The 17,798-nt window shown below is 48.2% G+C and overlaps 1 protein-coding gene across 1 annotated transcript in view; it reads right to left on the bottom strand.

The window, feature by feature from the left end:
• Nucleotides 1–4,211: 4,211 nt before the first annotated feature.
• Nucleotides 4,212–17,798, bottom strand: part of slc27a4 (solute carrier family 27 member 4) — a 53,084-nt gene continuing 39,497 nt past the window's right edge. Inside the window, exons 7-12 of the mRNA XM_080212168.1 lie at nt 16,829–17,038; nt 16,169–16,295; nt 12,836–12,973; nt 11,638–11,802; nt 5,235–5,381; nt 4,212–4,624 (exon numbers count right to left, since the gene is read on the bottom strand). Coding sequence (XP_080068294.1) covers nt 4,467–4,624; nt 5,235–5,381; nt 11,638–11,802; nt 12,836–12,973; nt 16,169–16,295; nt 16,829–17,038 — 945 coding nt within the window. The 3' untranslated portion in view covers nt 4,212–4,466. The remainder of the gene's footprint in view (nt 4,625–5,234; nt 5,382–11,637; nt 11,803–12,835; nt 12,974–16,168; nt 16,296–16,828; nt 17,039–17,798) is intronic.

Here is a 17,798-nt window from a genome sequence, read left to right as displayed (position 1 = left end):
TCCCCTCATGATTTGACATGTTTTAACAAGGTCACCTCTCGTTCTACGCCTCATGGCCTGCTCCAATGAGTAGACCATGAGGCATAGGAGCAGAACTAGGCCATTTACCCCATCAATTCTGATCCGCCAGTATAGGCCCAACCTGCTCCACATTTCCTCGTGAGGCAACACTCCAGGGATCAGTCTGGTGAACCCTGCTCTGAATTTCCTCCAATGCTAGAATGCCTATCCTTAAAGTAGAAACCCTACAGCACAGAAAGAGGCCAATTGGCCCATCGAATCTGTACCGACCACACTCCCACCCAAGCCCTATTCCTGTAACCCCACATATTTACCCTACTAACCTCCCTAAGTAAGGAGACTCTGGGTACGGTCTCCCTCAATGCCCTCTGTTATATATTATTGGAAGGATGTGATTGCACTTGGGGGGGGGTGCAGAGGAGATTCACTAGGACGTTGCCTGGGGTGGAACATTTAAGTTGTGAAGAGAGGTTGGGTAGGCTTGAGTTTTCATTGGAGCAGAGAAGACTGAGGGGCGATCTGATCAAGCTATACAAGATTACGAGGGACACGGACAGAGTGGATAAGGAGCAGCTGTTCCCCTTGGTTGAAGGGTTAGTCACGAGGGGACATAGGCTCAAAGCAAGGGGCAGGGGGTTTAGAGGGGATGTGAGGAAAATCTTTTTTACCCAGAGGTCTGGAACGTGCTGCCTGGGAGGGTGGTGAAGGTGGGATGCCTCACATCCTTTAAAAAGTCCCTGGATGGGCACTTGGCACCTTATAACATTCAGGGCCAAGTGCTGGTAAATGGGATTAGGTGGGAGGTCAGATGTTTCTAACAAGTCGATGCAGACTCGATGGGCCAAAGGGCCTCTTTGATGCTCTAAGATTCTACTTCTGTGTTTGACTGATGCTTTAATTGCCAGTAGTTAATATTGACATATTAATATTGGATATTAAAGGTGAAAAGGTTTTCCTGTTCTAACCAGGGAACAGGGCACATTTTGTTTCTTTGTGTGAAATAAAAGGCAAGTGGATAAATATTTGAACATGAAAAGTTTCAGAAGGGTTTGTGGGCAAGTGTGAGGGCACGGAACAAATTGGATTGCTCTTTCCCAGAGCTCACACAAGTGTGATGGGCCGAATGGTCGTCTCAGGGCTGCCATCCAACTTGGATTCAAAATTTCCTGCGAGTCTGAGCAAGTGGGATCAATCCGAAGGGGTCCATGAACGGTGAGTCATTTTAAAATTGGTCACTAATGGGTGCGAGTGAATTGGTCACTTGTGTTACGCAGCACTCACCAACACAGTTTCACACCTGGGACAGGATTTTACAGCCTCGCTTGACCCGAGACTAGAAAATCCTGCCCGAGGTCAACGGGCCTTCCCATTGTCCGCCCTTCACCCGCTCCGATTCCCGTGGCAGGCGGGATGGTAGAATTCCAGGGTTGTTGTTAGAATAACCCCGTGAGATGGAATGAGAGGGCGGCTAGTGCGCAGGCAAGCTGAAGAGACAACTTCCTTTCGTGGTTTCCCAGGTCATGGTGGGCAGTTAAATTCAGATCCCTTTGTTTTAAACCCTATCCTTCCTGGACGCAAAGTGATTGCCATCTTCCTGAGATGGTCATTGCCTGGCACTTGTGTGGCACAGATGTTACTTGTCACTTGTCAGCTGGATATTGTCCAGATCTTGCTGCATTTGGGCATGGACTGCTTCAGTATCTGAGGAGTCGTGTATGGTGCTGAACACTGCGCACTCATGCCAACCCTAACCCTAGCTGAAGATGGTCAGGCCTAGGACACTCTGAGGAAATTCCAATAACTGCAACCAAAAGAGTTAATGTGTAATGGGAAATACACAGTAAATGGTAGAACCCTTAAAATTACTGATAAGCAGAGGGATCTGGGTGTACAGGTACACAGGTCATCGAAAGTGGCAACACAGGTGGAGAAGGTAGTCAAGAAGGCATACAGCACGCTTGCCTTCATCTGCCGGAGCACTGAGTTTAAAAATTGGCAAGTCATGTTGCAGTTTTATAGAACCTCAGTTGAGTGGCACTTGGAATATAGTGTTCAATTCTGGTCACCACACTACCAGAATGATGTAGGGGCTTTGGAGCGGGTACAGAAAAGATTTACCAGGATGTTGCCTGGTATGGAGGGCATTAGCTACGAGGAGAGGTTGGAGAAACTTGGTTTGTTCTCACTGGAATGTCGGAGGTTGAGGGGCGACCTGATAGAAATCTACAAGATTATGAGAGGCATGGACAGAGTGGATAGTCAGAAGCTTTTTCCCAGGGTGGAAGAGTCAATTACTAGGTGGGCACACATTTAAGATGCGAGGGGCAAGGTTTAGAGGAGATGTACGAGGCAGGTTTTTGTTTTACACGGAGGGTGGTGGGTGCCTGGAACTCGCTGCAGAGGTGGTAGTGGAAGCAGATACGATACTCACTTTTAAGGGGCATCAGGACAAATATAGATGGGAATAGAGAGATATGATCCCCAGAAGAGTAGGGGGTTTTAGTTCAGTTGGGCAGCATGGTCGGTGCAGGTTTGGAGGGCCGAAGGGCCTGTTCCTGTGCTGTAATTTCCTTTGTTCTAAGATCATGGCGGATCTGATTGTAACCTCAACCCCACACTCACACAACCCCCCAACCAGAAACTGAACTGGAGCAGCCATTTAATACTGTAGCTAAAAGAGGAGGTACAGGAGAGTTCTCTGGTGAGTAACTTACCTTGTGCTTCCCAAATTCTGTCCACCCTCTACAAGTCAGGAATGTGATGGAATATTCTCCACTTGCTTGGATAGCTGCAGCTCCAACAACACTCAAGAAGCTTAACATCATCCAGAACAAAGCAGCCCGTCTGATTGCTAACCCTTCCACAAACATTCATTCCCTCCACCACCGGTGAACAGTGGCAGCAGTGTGTACCATCTTCAAGATGCACTACAGGAACTCATCAAGGCTCCTTAGTCAGCACCTTCCAAATCTATGACCGCTACCATCTAGAGGAACAAGGGCAGCAGATACCTGGGTATTCCCCCACCTGGACGTTCCCCTCCAAGTCACGCACCATCCTGATTTGGAAATATATCACCGTCATGGGGTCAAAATCCCGGAACTTCCTCCCTAAGTGGGTGTACCCACAGCACATGGACTGCAGCGATTCACAAAGGCAGCTCACCACCACCTTCTCAAGGACAAGAAAAATGTCGGTCTAGCCAGTGACGCTCGTATCCCTGAAACAAATTAACTCAAATCTACTCAATCTCTGCTGGTAGGGCCACCCACTCATCCCAGGACATAATCCAGTGAATCTTTGTCGCACACACTCCTTTGGTAAAGAGAGTGAAACCAGACACATCCTTCTCTGCAGCCAGGATCAACAATCTTAAAGGTAGTAAAGGATGAGGACTGAGTGACATTTGAGGGGTGGCACAGTGGTCAGCACTGCTGCCTCACAGGGGACCCTGGTTCGATTCCAGGCTTGGGTCACTGTCTGTACAAAGTCTGCACATTCTCCCTGTGTCTGCATGGGTTTCCTCCAGATGCTCTGGTTTTCTCCCACAGTCCAAAAGACGTGCTGGTTAGGTGCATTGGCCGTGCTAAAACGCTCTCCCTCAGTGAACCTGAACAGGCGCCGGAGTGTGGTGACAGGGGGATTTTTGCTGTAACTTGACTGCAATGTTAATGTAAGCCCATTTACATAGAACATATATGTTTACATAGAATCCTACAGTGCAGGAGGCCATTCGGCCCATCAAGCCTGCACCGACATCAATCCCATCGAGGTCCTATCTCTGTAACCTCACACATTTATCCTGCTAACCTCTCTGACATCTGCCTCACACTGAGGAGCAATTTAGCAGGGCCAATCAACTTAACCCACATTTTTTTTGACTGTGGGAGGAAACCCATGCAGACACGGGGAGAATGTGCAGACTCCACACAGACTGTGACCCAAGCCGGGAATCAAACCCGGGTCTCTGGCGCTGTGAGGCAGCAGTGCTAAGCACCATGCCTCACTGTCATTTGTGACACGAATAAATAAACTTTAAGTCGTGACAGCTCTCCCCTTTCCAATCCTGTTTAATTTAATTTTCAAACACTCGAGGATGCGACACAGCGCCCTGAAGGGAGAAAACAAATGAATATAAAGCTTTATCCCAACTGAATATCACCGCCCCACCCCCCACCCCCGACCCCCCCACCAAATAATACAGACAGTAAAAATTAACTAGAATTCTCTTGTGCAAAATTGTGATAACCGCTCTTCATAAATTACTAGCAAATCTGTAATAAACTTAGTTAAAGAAAAATAATGGAAATCTGTGTAAAGTTTCTGTACATGCAAACCTGGTCAAGTAACAGAACTGAATTCATTATCCCTTTTGCTTTTTATGGCTACAGACAGCAGTAAGGGTGAGGTAAACATATATTATTGATAGATAAATTCGTCTTCATTCACAGCTTCTGTTTTCCCGATTGGATGTTTTTATAGACCTCCTCGGTCAAAGGGACATATTTCTGTTGTTTTGGATCCAATAGATAAAGTCTGTCCTTAATGACTCTGGGGTCAAATCCTTCCTTTCTCATGTCTGTTTTTTGGAATTTGAAAGTTCCTGGGAACATGGAAGAAAAAGTGAGATGTCAGTGTCCGGAAAGCAACTGTACAGTTTTAGCAATGCAACTGTCCTAAAGTCAGGCATGGATTCACTCTAAAACCTGGAAACTCTTACTGCAGCGCTGAGGGAGCGCCGCACTGTCAGAGGGTCAGCACTGTGGAAGTGCCACACTGCTGCATGTGCAGTACTGAGGGAACACTGAACATATATTTGTGGATGAGATGCTAAACCAAAGTTACATTCCCCCTTTCTGAAAGACAGGGCTCGATTCCAGTCAGAGCAGGGAGCTGTCCACAATGTTGCAGCTGCCAAATATCCCTCAACCATCTCAGGAAAAGATGGTGGTCCGTGAATGATCTGGTTGCTGCCAGCCTTGTTAAACATGAGGAGTGAAATTCTCCCGGCACACCAGCCCCAAAACCTGAAAATCCTGCCTGGGGTCAATGGATCTTTGCATATTCTGCCTCCCCGACCCACTCCGATTCCTGTGGGTGGGTGAGATGGGAAAATTTCGCCCCCTCCCCGCGAGATAAATACGACAAGATTTAGTATGACAATATTCCAGGGAACAGCATTCGTTTCAAAGATTCCTGGGAGAACTTCATACCTGTCTTGCTGACAGCTGCAAGTATCCGCAGGAACATCGGCCGAGCATAGGGGGGCAGAGCCACCTGGAGGTCTCTGTAGAATGTCTCCAAGTCAATCTGATTGTTGGGGTCTGCGATGGCGGCCAGTCCAGTTTTACCTTCTACACCTAAAAGGGGTTGGGGGGTGGGAGAGAGAGAAGAGAGAGGGTCATGTCTTGCGTCAGTGAGACGTTGCAGTGTAAGTGTGACTTCCTCAATACAGACAATCTGAAGACCATGGGGGCCCCACCTCCTGGAGGTTCCCCTCCAAGCCACACACCATTCTGACTGGGAAATATATCGCTGTTACTTCACTGTGGCTGGGTCAAAGTCCTGACGAAGGGGCAGCGCTCCGAAAACTCGTGCTCCCAAATAAACCTGTTGGACTTTAACCTGGTGTTGTGAGAATACTTACTGTCCCTCCCTAACAGCACTGTGGATGTACCTACACCTCAGGGACTGCAGAGTACGCCTTTGTAATCATAGAAACCCTACAGTACAGAAAAAGACCATTCGGCCCATCGAGTCTGCACCAACCACAAACCCACCCAGGCCCTACCCCCATATCCATACATATTATACCCACTAATCCTCTAACCTATGCAACTACGGTCAATTTAGCTTGGCCAATCAACCTAACCTGCACATCTTTGGACTGCGGGAGGAAACTGGAGCACCCGGAGGAAACCCACGCAGACACGAGGAGAATGTGCAAACTCCACAAGACAGTGACCCAAGCCGGGAATCGAACCCAGGTCCCTGGAGCTGTGAAGCAGCAGTGCTAACCGCTGTGCTACCGTGTCGCCCAGAGGCTCAAGGACTCCCACCCACCTGACGAGCGGCACAGCTAAGAAGGGGCAAAAGGCCTGTTTCTGTGCTGTAATGTTCTATGGTTCAATGGAAGGAACAGCCAGTTCCGAAAGCTAGTGGCGTTTGCTACAAATAAACCTGTTGGACTTTAACCTGGCGTTGTGAGATATCTAACTGCGGCTCAAGAAGACAGCTCACCACCACCTTCTCAAGGGGCAACTGGCAATTAGGGATGGGCGACACTTGCTGGCCTAGCCGGTGAAAGATTAAAAAAGGGAATAAGACCACTGTTATTTCTTGGTGTCACTTGTGTTCACTCTGGACTTGGAAAATTTACTACACACCACCCCCACCTGCTGCTCAGAGTCTGCAACTACAATGTGCTGGGGGACAGCAAAATCCAACCTTAATTAACAGGGAGAAGTGAAGAGAGATTGTGACCACAGCGTGAACAGTACTGAACAGTAAACGGGAAAATAACACAAATTCTTCTCAAATAATGCGCAGGTAAATATCCAATCCATTGGTTTATTAAAGATGGAGGATTGACAGGGTTGGTTATTAAAGAATTGTAGTGTGGACTTACAAGAATGAAAAGTTTAAAAGTTTATTTATTAGTCACAAGTAGGCTTACACTAGCACTGCAATGAAATTACTGTGAAAATCCCCCAGTCGCCACACTCTGGCACCTGTTCGGGTACACTGAGGGAGAATTTAGCACCCTAACCAGCATGTCTTTCAGACTGTGGGAGCAAACCCACACAGACATGGGGAGAATGTGCAGACTCCGCACAGACAGTGACCCAAGCCGGGAGATGAACCCGGGTCCCTGGCGCCGTGAGGCAGCAGCGCTAACCGTGGTGCCGCTGCTTACTTCTGTGACCTACTTCCCTAACCGGAGTGATACCTGGAATCTGAGGGTGAAGTTACAAGCAGAGGTTACACAACCTAGTGGTGCTGAGGGGTGACTTTCACAAGGTTTAGAAGAAGGGGAACAAGTAGGGTCGATCGAGAGGAACCATTTCCACCGGTTGTGGAGTCTAGGACCTGGCTGGGGGTGAGGGAGGATGGGGGCTGGGGATGGGGGCATTGTCTAATAATTATTGACAGAACTTTCACCAGAACATGAGGAAACACTCCATTAAACAAAAGATGGAAGCTTGAAACTCTCTTAATTAATGATGGACCAATGGGAAATTGTAAAATGCCGCAATTAACAGATTTGTGGTAACAAAAGTTGTTAAGGAACGCAAGGAAATAGCTGGTACATCGAGTTATCTCACTGAATAGCAGAGCAAGTACGAGGGACAAAATAGAACGGAATCCCTACAGTGCAGAACGAGGCCACTCGGCCCATTGACCACAATCCCACCCAGGCCCCACTCCTGTAATCCCACACATTTACCCTGTTAATCTCCTAATACTAAGGGGCAATTTTAGCATGGCCAATCAACCTAACCAGCATGTCTCTGGACTGTGGGAGGAAACCGGGGCACCCGGAGGAAACCCACGCAGACACAGGGAGAATGTGCAGACTCCGCATAGAGTGACCCAAGCCGGGAATCGAACCCGGCTTCCTGGCAACAGCACTAACCACTGTGCCACCTCCTGTTGTTTTGTGCATATGAAGGCTGCAATGAGCAGCATGGTGGCAGACTGATTAGTACTGCTGCTTCACAGCTCCAGGAACCTCGGTTCGATTCCCCACTTGGGTCACTGTGTGGAGATTGCACATTCTCTTCGTATCTGCGTGGGTTTCCTCCCACAGTCCAAAGATGTGGGGGTTAAGTTGATTGGCCATGCTAAAATTGCCCCTTAGTGCCCTGAGATGCATAGGTTAGAGGGACTACTGGATAAATATGTAGGGATATGGCGGGGGGGGTAGGGCCTGGGTGGGATTGTGGTCAGTGCAGACTCGATGGGCCGAAGGGCCTCGTTCTGCACTGTGGGGTTTCTATGATTCTATTTCTATGAATTGAAGATGGTGTATGGGCTCTGCAAGCCCCTCACCACCTCCCCACAGTAGGAGACCTGCAAGTTGTATATCACAGTTGAGCATTTGCTGATATTTATTACTGGGAGCATAAAGTTATAGAGCATGGAAACAGGCCCTTCGGCCCAACCAGTCCATGGTGCCCTCCCAGCCAGTCCCAATTACCAGATCCCTCTAATCCTTTCCCATCCATGTACTTATCCAAATGTTTTTTTAAAAATATTGCTGTTGAACCTGCTTCAACCACGTTCTCTGGCAGCTCACTCCATTCACATACCACCCTCTGCATGAGATGTTGCCTCTCAGGCCCCTCTTAAACTTTTCCCCTCTCATCTTAAATCTATGCTGTCTAGTTTGCAATTCCTATGTGCGTTCACCCTATCTATGCCCCTCATGGTTTTACACACCTCAATAAGGTCACCTCCTCATTTTCCTACATTCCAGGGAATAAAGTCCTAGCCTAGCCAACCTTTCTGGATAACTCAGTCCCATTAGTCCTGGTAACATCCTCATAAATCTTCTTTGCACTCTTTCCAGTTTATCAGTCTTTCCTGTAACAGGGTGGCCAAAACTGTACACAATATTCCCAAGTGCGGCCTCACCACCAACTTATACAACTGTAACGCAGGGAGAATTTTCCAGTCTCGCCCGCCATGAGAATTGATGTGGGAGGAGGAGGGGTTTACCCCCCACACTGACCTTGGGTGGGGATTTTCCAATTTCTTCACCACCTTGTGACACTGATGTACTTGTACTCCTAGGTCCCTCTGTTCCTCAACACTCACCAGGACCCCACCATTCACTGTATAAATCCTACCTTAGTTTGACTTTCCTAAATGCAACACCTCACACTGATCTGTATTGAAACCCATTCGCCAATCCTCAGCCCACTTCCCTAATTGGTGAAGATCCCTGTAATTTTTGATAACCTTTTTTGCCATTAACAATGCCTCCTAATTTAGTATCGTCCGCAAACTTACTAACTATGCTTTGTCCATTCACATCCAAATCATTTATAGAAATAACAAATAACAAGGGTCCCAACACCCATCCCTGAGGCACACCACTAGTCACAGGCTTCCAGTCCAAGAGATAACCTTCAACCATCACCCTCTGCTTCCTACCATCAAAGTAAAAAGTCTGACAACACCAGGTTCAGACTTCTTACTGTGTTTACCCCAGTCCAACGCGAGCACATCCACATCACTCCTACCATCAAGCCATGGATGGAATATCAATGTTGCGACCAATGTCCAGACCGTTGGTTAGACTGCACCCAGTGTGCAGTTTTGACCACTGAAGGAGGGACATACTTCCATTGGAAGCTATTCAGAGAAGATTCACTGGGCTGATTCCTGGGATGAGGGCAGTTTGTCTTATGAGGAGAGGTTGAGAAGGTTAGGCCCATACTCACTGGAGTTTAGAAGAATGAGGGGGTGATCGTATCGAAACCCATAAGATTCAGACAGGGCTTAACAGGGTGGAAATTGAGAGGATGTTTACCCTTGTTGGGGGGGAGCGGAGCAGGGGAATCTAGGACAAGGGGACATGGCTTTAGAAAAAGGGGCGAACTATTGCAATGAGGAGGAATTTTTTCTATCAGAGGGTCATTAGTGTCTGGAATCCTCTTTTCCAGAGAGCGGTGGAGGCTGGGTCATTGAATATCTCCGTGGCTGAGTTAGAGAGATTTTCAATTGTCAAGCAGAAAAGATTTACTGGGATACTACCGGGACTTGATGGTTTGAGTTATAAGGAGAGGCTGGGGCTTTTTTTCTCTGGAGCCTAGAAGGGGTGATCTTATAGAGGCCTACAAAATAATGAGGAGTATAGATCAGGTAGATAGTCAATATCTTTTCCCAAAGGTAGAGGACTCTAAAACTAGAAGGCATAGATTTAAGGTGAGAGGGGAGAGATACAAAAGTGTCCAGATGAGTGTCTGGAGCAAGCTGCCAGAGATAGTACAGATAGATTTGTCCTTTAAAAAGCATTTAGACAGTTACATGGGTACGATGGGGCAGAGGGATATGGGCCAAATGCAGGCAATTGGGATTAGCTTCGGGGGTTAACAAAACAGGGCGGCATGGACAAGCTGGGCCGAAGGGCCTGTTCCCATGCTGTAAACCTGTATGACTCTATGGCGGTATGGGGGGAGGACTGGCAGTGGTATTATTGTTAGACTATTAATCCAGAAACTCAGCTAACATTCTGGGGACCCGGGTCCAAATCCCGCCATGACAGATGGTGGAATTTGAATTCAATAAAAATATCTGGAATTAAGAATCCACCAATGACCATGAAACCATTATCAATTGTCAGAAAAACCCATCTGGTTCACTAATGTCCTTTAGGGAAGGAAATCTGCTGTCCTTACCTGGCCTGGCCTACATGTGACTCCAGAGCCACAGCAATGTGGTTGATTCTTAATTGCCCTTGGGCAACTAGGGATGGGCAATTAATGCTGGCCAGCCAGTGACGCCCATGTCCGATGAATGAAAAAAAATCAGATCAACCATGGCAGAATGAGCTTGAGGCGGCAAACGGCCTACTCCTGCTCCCACTTCTTACATTCTGATATCGTATGCTATTCCACTATGATGGGCATCATCACAGAGCCCTCACCCGACACACCTCCCAGTAGAGATCAACAGAGGCAATCAGGAGACACAGACACCTTTGGCTTGTTGGGAATGTGATGGTCATAAGATCATAAGAACTAGGAGCAGGAGTAGGCCATCTGGTCCCTTGAGCCTCCTCCGCCATTCAATAAGACCATGGCTGATCTTTTCATGGACTCAGCTCCACTTACCCGCCCGCTCACCATAACCCTTAATTCTTTTACTGTTCAAAACTGTATCTATCCTTGCCTTAAAAACATTCAGTGAGGCAGCCTCAACTGCTTCACTGGGCAGGGAATTCCACAGATTCACAACCCTTTGAGTGAAAAGTTCCTCCTCAACTCAGTCCTAAATCTGCTTCCTCTTATTTTGAGGCTGTGTCTCCAGTTCTAGTTTCACCTGACAGTGGAAACAACTTCCCTGTTTCTATCTTATCCATTCCCTTCAGTATCTTGTATGTTTCTATAAGATCTCCCCTCATTCTTCTGAATTCCGATGGTATAGCCCCAATCTACTCAATCTCGCTCTCTCCCAACCCCCTCAACTCTGGAATCAACCCAGTGAATCTCCTCTGCACCCCCTCCAGTGCCAGTATATCCTTTCTCAAGTAAGGAGACCAAAACTGTACACAGTACTCCAGGTGTAGCCTCACCAGCACCTTATACAGCTGCAACGTAACCTCACTGTTTTTAAACTCCATCCCTTTGGCAATGAAGAACAAAATTCCATTTGCCGCCTTAATTACCTGCTGCACCTGCAAACCAAACCTTTTGTGATTCACGCACAAGGACACCCAGGTCCCTCTGCACAGCAGCAGGCTGCAATTTCTTACCATTTAAATAATAGTCCTGATTACAGAAGGCAGAGTCAGATTTTGACTGCTGGTCACTTTACTGTTGATGAACTAAGGCCACAGAGAAAATGACTTCGGTGACACAAGCGGGCTTGTGTAAATTTAACGCTTACCTGGCACCTCAACACCGTATACAACAACGTCAGCCATGCCGAGAATCCGACTGAGAGTTCCCTCCACCTCGGTAGTGGACACATTCTCGCCTTTCCAACGGAAGGTGTCCCCCGTGCGATCTCGAAAATACATGTAGCCATAGTCATCCATGACCAGAACGTCACCTGTTCACAAAGAAGTGGCCAGCATTAGAGGCCCTGACAATAAATCCACAATTAGGGAAGGGTTGTAAATGTAGGCCTCACTAGCAACCACTCTCATCCCACGAAACAATAAATAAAAATTGTTAATGACGCAAGTCCCCACATGGAAACATTTTTCCTGCACTTTGTCCAAGATCCCTCATGTTTCATAGAATCTCCAGTAGAGGAGGCCATTCAGCCCTTCGATTCTACACTGAATCTTTGACTCTATCCCCATAACCCCTTAGAGTGCAGCAGCTGGCTGCTCAGGTGAGCTGAGGCTTCCCCCCCCTCTACTGGCGAGAATCACATTAGGGTTTTTGTATTACACAGAGTGCTGTAAATTTTCTGGAACAAAAACGCGAGGAAAGCAACCGTTTGCCCACCTGTTCCACACTTCGAATTGTTTTGAGAAAATTCCACCCTACTTCTCCCAAATGGTGGAGAGTCTGTGGATTTCATTGCCCCAGAGTGCAGTGGATGCTGGGACTTAGAGTAAATGTATGGAGGAGGTGGACAGATTTTTTCATTAGTGAGGGATTGAAGGGCAATGGTGAACAGGCAGGAAGGTGAGGCTGGGATGAGATAAGCCATGACGGTATTGAATGGCGGAGCAGGTGGGAGGGGCTGAATTGCCCATTCCTGCTTCCTTGCTGTGGCTCTGGAGTCACATGTAGGCCAGACCAGGTAAGGATTTCCTTCCCTAAAGGACATTAGTGAACCAGATGGGTTTTTCCGACAACAATTTCATGGTCATCAGTAGATTCTTAATTCCAGATATTTTTTATTGAATTCAAATTCCTCCGTCTACTGTGGTGGGATTTGAACCCGGGTCCCCAGAACATTAGCTGAGTTTCTGGATAAAGAGTTTAATGATAATATCACTAGGCCATCGCCTTGGCTGACAGCTTGGGCGAGGTTAGTGTTTATCCCCCTGAGATTCTGGGGGGCACGGCGGGGGGGGGTGAATGGAAACCGTCACAGTCCCCTCTCCTCGGTACCCGCGCCCTCTTACCCGAGAGGTATGCAGCATCCCCCTTCTTGAAGACGTCGTGGGCGATCTTCTTACTGGTGGCTGACTCGTTCACGTACCCGTCAAACCGCCGCAGGGGGTCGTTCTGGACAATCCGACCAACCAGCTGGCCCGGTTCACCTGAGCAGAGGGAAACAAAGCTACCGATCAGACTCTCGCGACCAGCAACATCCTAGTGAACCTTCTTTGCATTTTCTCCAAAGCTTTCTGGTAAAAGTGGTGACCAGAACTGCACACAACACTCCAAATGTGGCCTAACCAATGTTTTATATAGCTGCGATATGATTTGCCAACTTTTATACTCAATATATTTAGTTCATGGGATATGACTGTCGTTGGCTAGGCCAGTATTTATTGCCCAACCCTAACTGCCCTTGTGAAGGTGATGGTGAGTTGCCCTCTTGAACTTGGTGTCAAGTTTCACGAGTGTTATTGGAGCTGCACCCAACCAGGCAAGCGGAATAGTGTAGGTACACCCACAGCGCTGCTAGTGACGGTGAAGGAATATTGCCCAGTCAGGATGGTGAGTGTTTTGATGGGGAATTTGCAGGTGGTGGGTGTTCCCAATATCCTTCTAGATGGTAAGTGGTCACAGGTTTTGAAGGTGTGACTGGAGGAGCCTCAGTGAATTGCTGCAGTGTATGTTGTAGATGGTACACACTGCTGCCTCTGGGTGTCGCTAGTGGGTAGGACTGAATGTTGTAGGCAGGAGGACGGGGGTTCCAGCCAAGTGGGGCTGCTGTGTGCTGGATGGTGTCGAGTTTCGCAAGTGTTGTTGGATCTGCACCCAACCAGGCAAGCGGAATAGCCCAGGACACAAAGCCGGGACAGTCCATTAAAATCCATGGTCATCCCAGTTATCGCTGTAACAGCACCTTTTTTAAGGGTGGCCAGGTAGCACAGTGGTTAGCATTGCTGCTTCACAGCTCCAGGGACCTGGGTTCGATTCCCGGCTTGAGTCACTGTCTGTGTGGAGTTTGCACGTTCTCCTTGTGTCTGCGTGGGTTTCCTCCCACAGTCCAAAGATGTGTAGGTTAGGTTGATTGGTCAAGCTAAAAAAATTGTCCCTTAGTATCCTGAGATGTGTAGGTTAGAGGGATTAGTGGGTAAATATGTAAGGATATGAGGGTAGGGAATGGGTGGGATTGTAGTAGGTGCAGACTCGATGGGCCAAATGGCCTCTTTCTGCACTGTAGGGTTTCTATGATTCCTATTTCTTTGACTTAAGTAGTCAGTTTGCGAGCAACCTCCGCCCTGCCCCTGCCCCAAGAAAACCCATCATGGTAATCACCAGGATATTGGTTCCCTATCGTCCTCTTGCCCCTAACCCATTACGGCGGGCGGGCAGGGGAATTCGGGAATATTCCAACATTCTTGTACCTAGGCTAAGGCCAGAATTTTACCACCTTGCCTGCCACGGGAATTGGAGAGGATCATGGAAAGGTCCGTTGATGGTTTCGGGACGAGCAGAGCCATAAATTCCTGCCCTAAGTGTTCCATTTTTCCTGTCTGAATCTAGGCTATTTGACTGAGGATGGCATCACAATAGATCGTAACTGTGTTAGCACACACACGCATACACACATATGCCCACACAACAAGCCCACAAACACACATGCACATGCACACCCACAAACACACGTGTCCACACATATGCACACCCACAAACACGCGCATGTCCACACACATACATGTACGCATGCCATAAGCATACACCCTAGCCTCAGTGACACTGATCTCTTACTCAGCAAAGGAGGGGCTTTTTTATTTCAACATCAGGAGGACATGGATCATATTTTGGTCAAGGACTGATCGACTGTAACAAGCAGTTGCTGAGTTACTGGCTGCTGCTGAGATACCTGGTTTACAGGGGATGCTGTGATACTGGATGCTGCTGAGATACCTGGTTTACAGGGGATGCTGTGATACTGGATGCTGCTGAGATACCTGGTTTACAGAGGATGCTGTGATACTGGATGCTGCTGAGATACCTGGTTTACAGAGGGTGCTGTGATACTGGATGCTGCTGAGATACCTGGTTTACAGAGGATGCTGTGATACTGGATGCTGCTGAGATACCTGGTTTACAGAGGATGCTGTGATACTGGATGCTGCTGAGATACCTGGTTTACAGAGGGTGCTGAGTTACTGGATGCTGCTGAGATACCTGGTTTACAGAGGATGCTGTGATACTGGATGCTGCTGAGATACCTGGTTTACAGAGGATGCTGTGATACTGGTTGCTGCTGAGATACCTGGTTTACAGAGGGTGCTGTGATACTGGTTGCTGCTGAGATACCTGGTTTACAGAGGATGCTGTGATACTGGATGCGGCTGAGATACCTGGTTTACAGGGGATGCTGTGATACTGGTTGCTGCTGAGATACCTGGTTTACAGAGGATGCTGTGATACTGGATGCTGCTGAGATACCTGGTTTACAGAGGGTGCTGTGATACTGGATGCGGCTGAGATACCTGGTTTACAGGGGATGCTGTGATACTGGATGCTGCTGAGATACCTGGTTTACAGAGGATGCTGTGATACTGGATGCGGCTGAGATACCTGGTTTACAGGGGATGCTGTGATACTGGTTGCTGCTGAGATACCTGGTTTACAGAGGATGCTGTGATACTGGTTGCTGCTGAGATACCTGGTTTACAGAGGATGCTGTAATACTGGATGCAGCTGAGATACCTGGTTTACAGAGGATGCTGAGTTACTGGATGCAGCTGAGATACCTGGTTTACAGAGGGTGCTGTGATACTGGATACTGCTGAGATACCTGGTTTACAGAGGATGCTGTGATACTGGATACTGCTGAGATACCTGGTTTACAGAGGGTGCTGAGTTACTGAATGCTGCTGAGATACCTGGTTTACAGGTGATGCTGAGATACCTGGTTTACAGAGGATGCTGAGATACCTGGTTTACAGAGGATGCTGAGTTACTGGATGCTGCTGAGATACCTGGTTTACAGAGGGTGCTGAGATACCTGGTTTACAGAGGGTGCTGAGTTACTGGTTGCTGCTGAGATACCTGGTTTACAGAGGGTGCTGAGATACCTGGTTTACAGGTGATGCTGAGATACCTGGTTTACAGAGGGTGCTGAGATACCTGGTTTACAGAGGATGCTGAGATACCTGGTTTACAGAGGATGCTGAGATACCTGGTTTACAGAGGATGCTGAGATACCTGGTTTACAGAGGATGCTGAGTTACTGGATGCTGCTGAGATGCCTGGTTTACAGAGGGTGCTGAGATACCTGGTTTACAGAGGGTGCTGAGATACCTGGTTTACAGAGGGTGCTGAGATACCTGGTTTACAGGGGATGCAGACACCATCGCGGCCTCGAATTAGCTCCATCGTATCCTCATCTACCTTAACCAATCGGATCGGGTAGACAAAGGGAAGAATGCGGCTATTGAACCCACAGGCACCAACCTACAAAGGAAAGAAGAGACAATTAACTTTAAAACCAGTGGCTGGCATCCTGCGGGTCCCAGACAACCGTACAATTCCCGGAGAGCCATACAACACACCATCATTACATATACCACACACACACACACACCCCAACACAGACACACGCACACACACACACACCCCAGCACAGACACACACACACACACACACACCCCAGCACAGACACACGCACACACACACACCCCAGCACAGACACACACGCACGCACACTTACTGACTGTAGCCTCCTGCAGAGGTCCAAATAAAAGAAAATTGAACTCCGTGCAGAGTTCAGACAAGAGATGAGTTACTAAAAATATCCATGCCCAACAACTAGCAATCATCTTCCAACACACTAAAATATCCCAAGCTGCTCCACAAGCACCAATTAGGCAAAAATAGACATGGAATCAGAAAGGAAGAATATATATTGGGACAGGTGGCCATAAAACAGTGCCTGCCTTATCCCCCGACCCAGCCAGACCCACGTGCCTCCCCCTCTTTCCCAGCACCTTGCTGTCGAAGTTTCCCAAGCTGCAGTTACATTCCGTGGCTCCGTAGAACTCCGCCACCTGTGGGATGTGGAAGCGGGAGGTGAAGTCCTCCCAGATGGAGGGTCGCAGGCCGTTCCCGAGGGCCATGCGCACACAGTGCTGCCGCTCCACTGCCCGCACTGGTTGGCTCAGCAGGTAGCGGCAAATCTCCCCGATATACTGGACAATCTGCGGAGAGAGGGGGGGTAAGGTAAAAAGTAAAAGTAAAGTTTATTTATTAGTGTCACAAGTAGGCTTACATCAAGACTGCAATGAAATTACTGTGAAAATCCCCTAGTTGCCACACTCCGGCGCCTGTTTGGGTACACTGAGGGAGAATTTAGCACGGCCAATGCACCTAACCAGCACGTCTTTCAGACTGTGGGAGGAAACCAGAGCACTCGGAGGAAACCCACACAGGTACGGGGAGAATGTGCAAACTCCACACAGAACCAAGCCAGGAATCGAACCCAGGTCCCTGGCGCTGTGAGGCAGGAGTGCTAACCACTGAGCTCCAAATCAGTGCCTCAAAACAACCGACACAGCACAAAGTAAACAGCACCAATGTCATAGATTCCCGACAGTGCAGAAGGAGGCCATTCAGCCCCTCGAGTCTGCAGCAATCACAATTACATCCAGGCCCTATTCCCGCAACCCCACATATTTACCCTGCTAATCCCCCTGACACTAAAGGTCAATTTAGCATGGCCAATGCATCTAACCTGTACATCTTTGGACTGTGGGAGGAAACCCATGCAGACACGGGGAGAACATAAGAAATAGGAGCAGGAGTAGGCCATCTAGCCCTTCGAGCCTGCCCCGCCATTCAATAAGATCATGGCTGATCTGTCGTGGCTCAGTTCCACTTTCCCGCCCTCTCCCCATAACCCTTAATCCCCTCTCATCAAAAACCCATCAACCCGTGTCTTAAAAATATTTAGCGAGGCAG

This window comes from Carcharhinus amblyrhynchos, chromosome 25, assembly GCF_965287045.1.
Source record: "Carcharhinus amblyrhynchos chromosome 25, sCarAmb.v2.hapA, whole genome shotgun sequence".
Classification (NCBI taxonomy): domain Eukaryota; kingdom Metazoa; phylum Chordata; class Chondrichthyes; order Carcharhiniformes; family Carcharhinidae; genus Carcharhinus; species Carcharhinus amblyrhynchos.
This window is presented reverse-complemented; position numbering and strand designations above follow the sequence as displayed.